The sequence below is a fragment of the Geospiza fortis genome, unplaced genomic scaffold, assembly GCF_000277835.1.
Source record: "Geospiza fortis unplaced genomic scaffold, GeoFor_1.0 scaffold241, whole genome shotgun sequence".
NCBI lineage: Eukaryota > Metazoa > Chordata > Aves > Passeriformes > Thraupidae > Geospiza > Geospiza fortis.
The window spans coordinates 510,842-511,715 of NW_005054491.1; the positions used below are offsets into that span (position 1 = coordinate 510,842).

Sequence of the window (874 nt, forward strand, 5' to 3'; positions counted from 1 at the left end):
GCGGGATGGGGTGAGACGGGACGGGGAGCCACACCCCGGCGGGAAGGCAGCTGGGGATGCTTCTGGGGTGGCAGCACCTGGATGCGGATCCTGGCTCCTCTGGGGCAGGGCCTGCACTCCTGGATGCGGATCCTGGCTCCTGGATGCGGATCCTGGCTCCTCTGGGGCAGGGCCTGCACTCCCCTCCCTCCTGCATCCCCCTGCTTCATCCACACATGTCCAGGACGAGTCAGGGGGATCAAAACACAGAGGGGGAGCAGTGGGATGGGGACTGAGGGTTTATTGAGGCTGGGGCAGGGCCTGCACTCTCCTCCCTCCAGTATCCCCCTGCTCCATCCACCACACACGGCCAGGACAAGTCAGGGGGATCAAAACACACAGGGGAGCAGTGGGATGGGGACTGAGGGTTTATTGAGGAAGGTAAATGTTGCCACAGCAGGAGGATGTACAGGGGTTTCTGGTGTAGCTAAGGGGATACATAACACCCCTTGCCTATGGGCAGAGAGGGGCTCCTGCTCTGACCTGGAGACCTGAGCGTCAGCTCCCAACCCCTTCAGAGCTAAAAGGTGTGGAAGTTCTGCCCCTCTTCTCCCTTCTATGGGAGATCTCAGCCCCTCTTCCCCCAGCCCGCCTGCCCCCAGGATTCCCAGCCACCCTAGGGCTTCAGCCCCCCCTCCCGAGGGCGGAACCCTCGCACAACGTGATGCACCCAGTCAATGTAGTTGGAGATCTTGGTGTAGATGTCAGGGAACCGACGGTCCCCACACCTCTCCCCAGAGAAGGAGACGATGCCATGAACCTTGTCCTTGAAGACCAGGGGTCCCCCGGAGTCACCCTGCAGAATGAGGGGGTGGGAGGGAGATCAGAGGGTCCC

General features: G+C 61.9%; 1 protein-coding gene across 1 annotated transcript in view; it reads right to left on the minus strand.

Annotated features, from left to right (window-relative positions):
- Positions 1-655: 655 nt before the first annotated feature.
- The window catches only part of PRSS57 (serine protease 57), a 2,234-nt gene continuing 2,015 nt past the window's right edge, over positions 656-874 (minus strand). The window contains exon 4 of the mRNA XM_014310144.2: positions 656-835. Coding sequence (XP_014165619.2) covers positions 656-835 — 180 coding nt within the window. The remainder of the gene's footprint in view (positions 836-874) is intronic.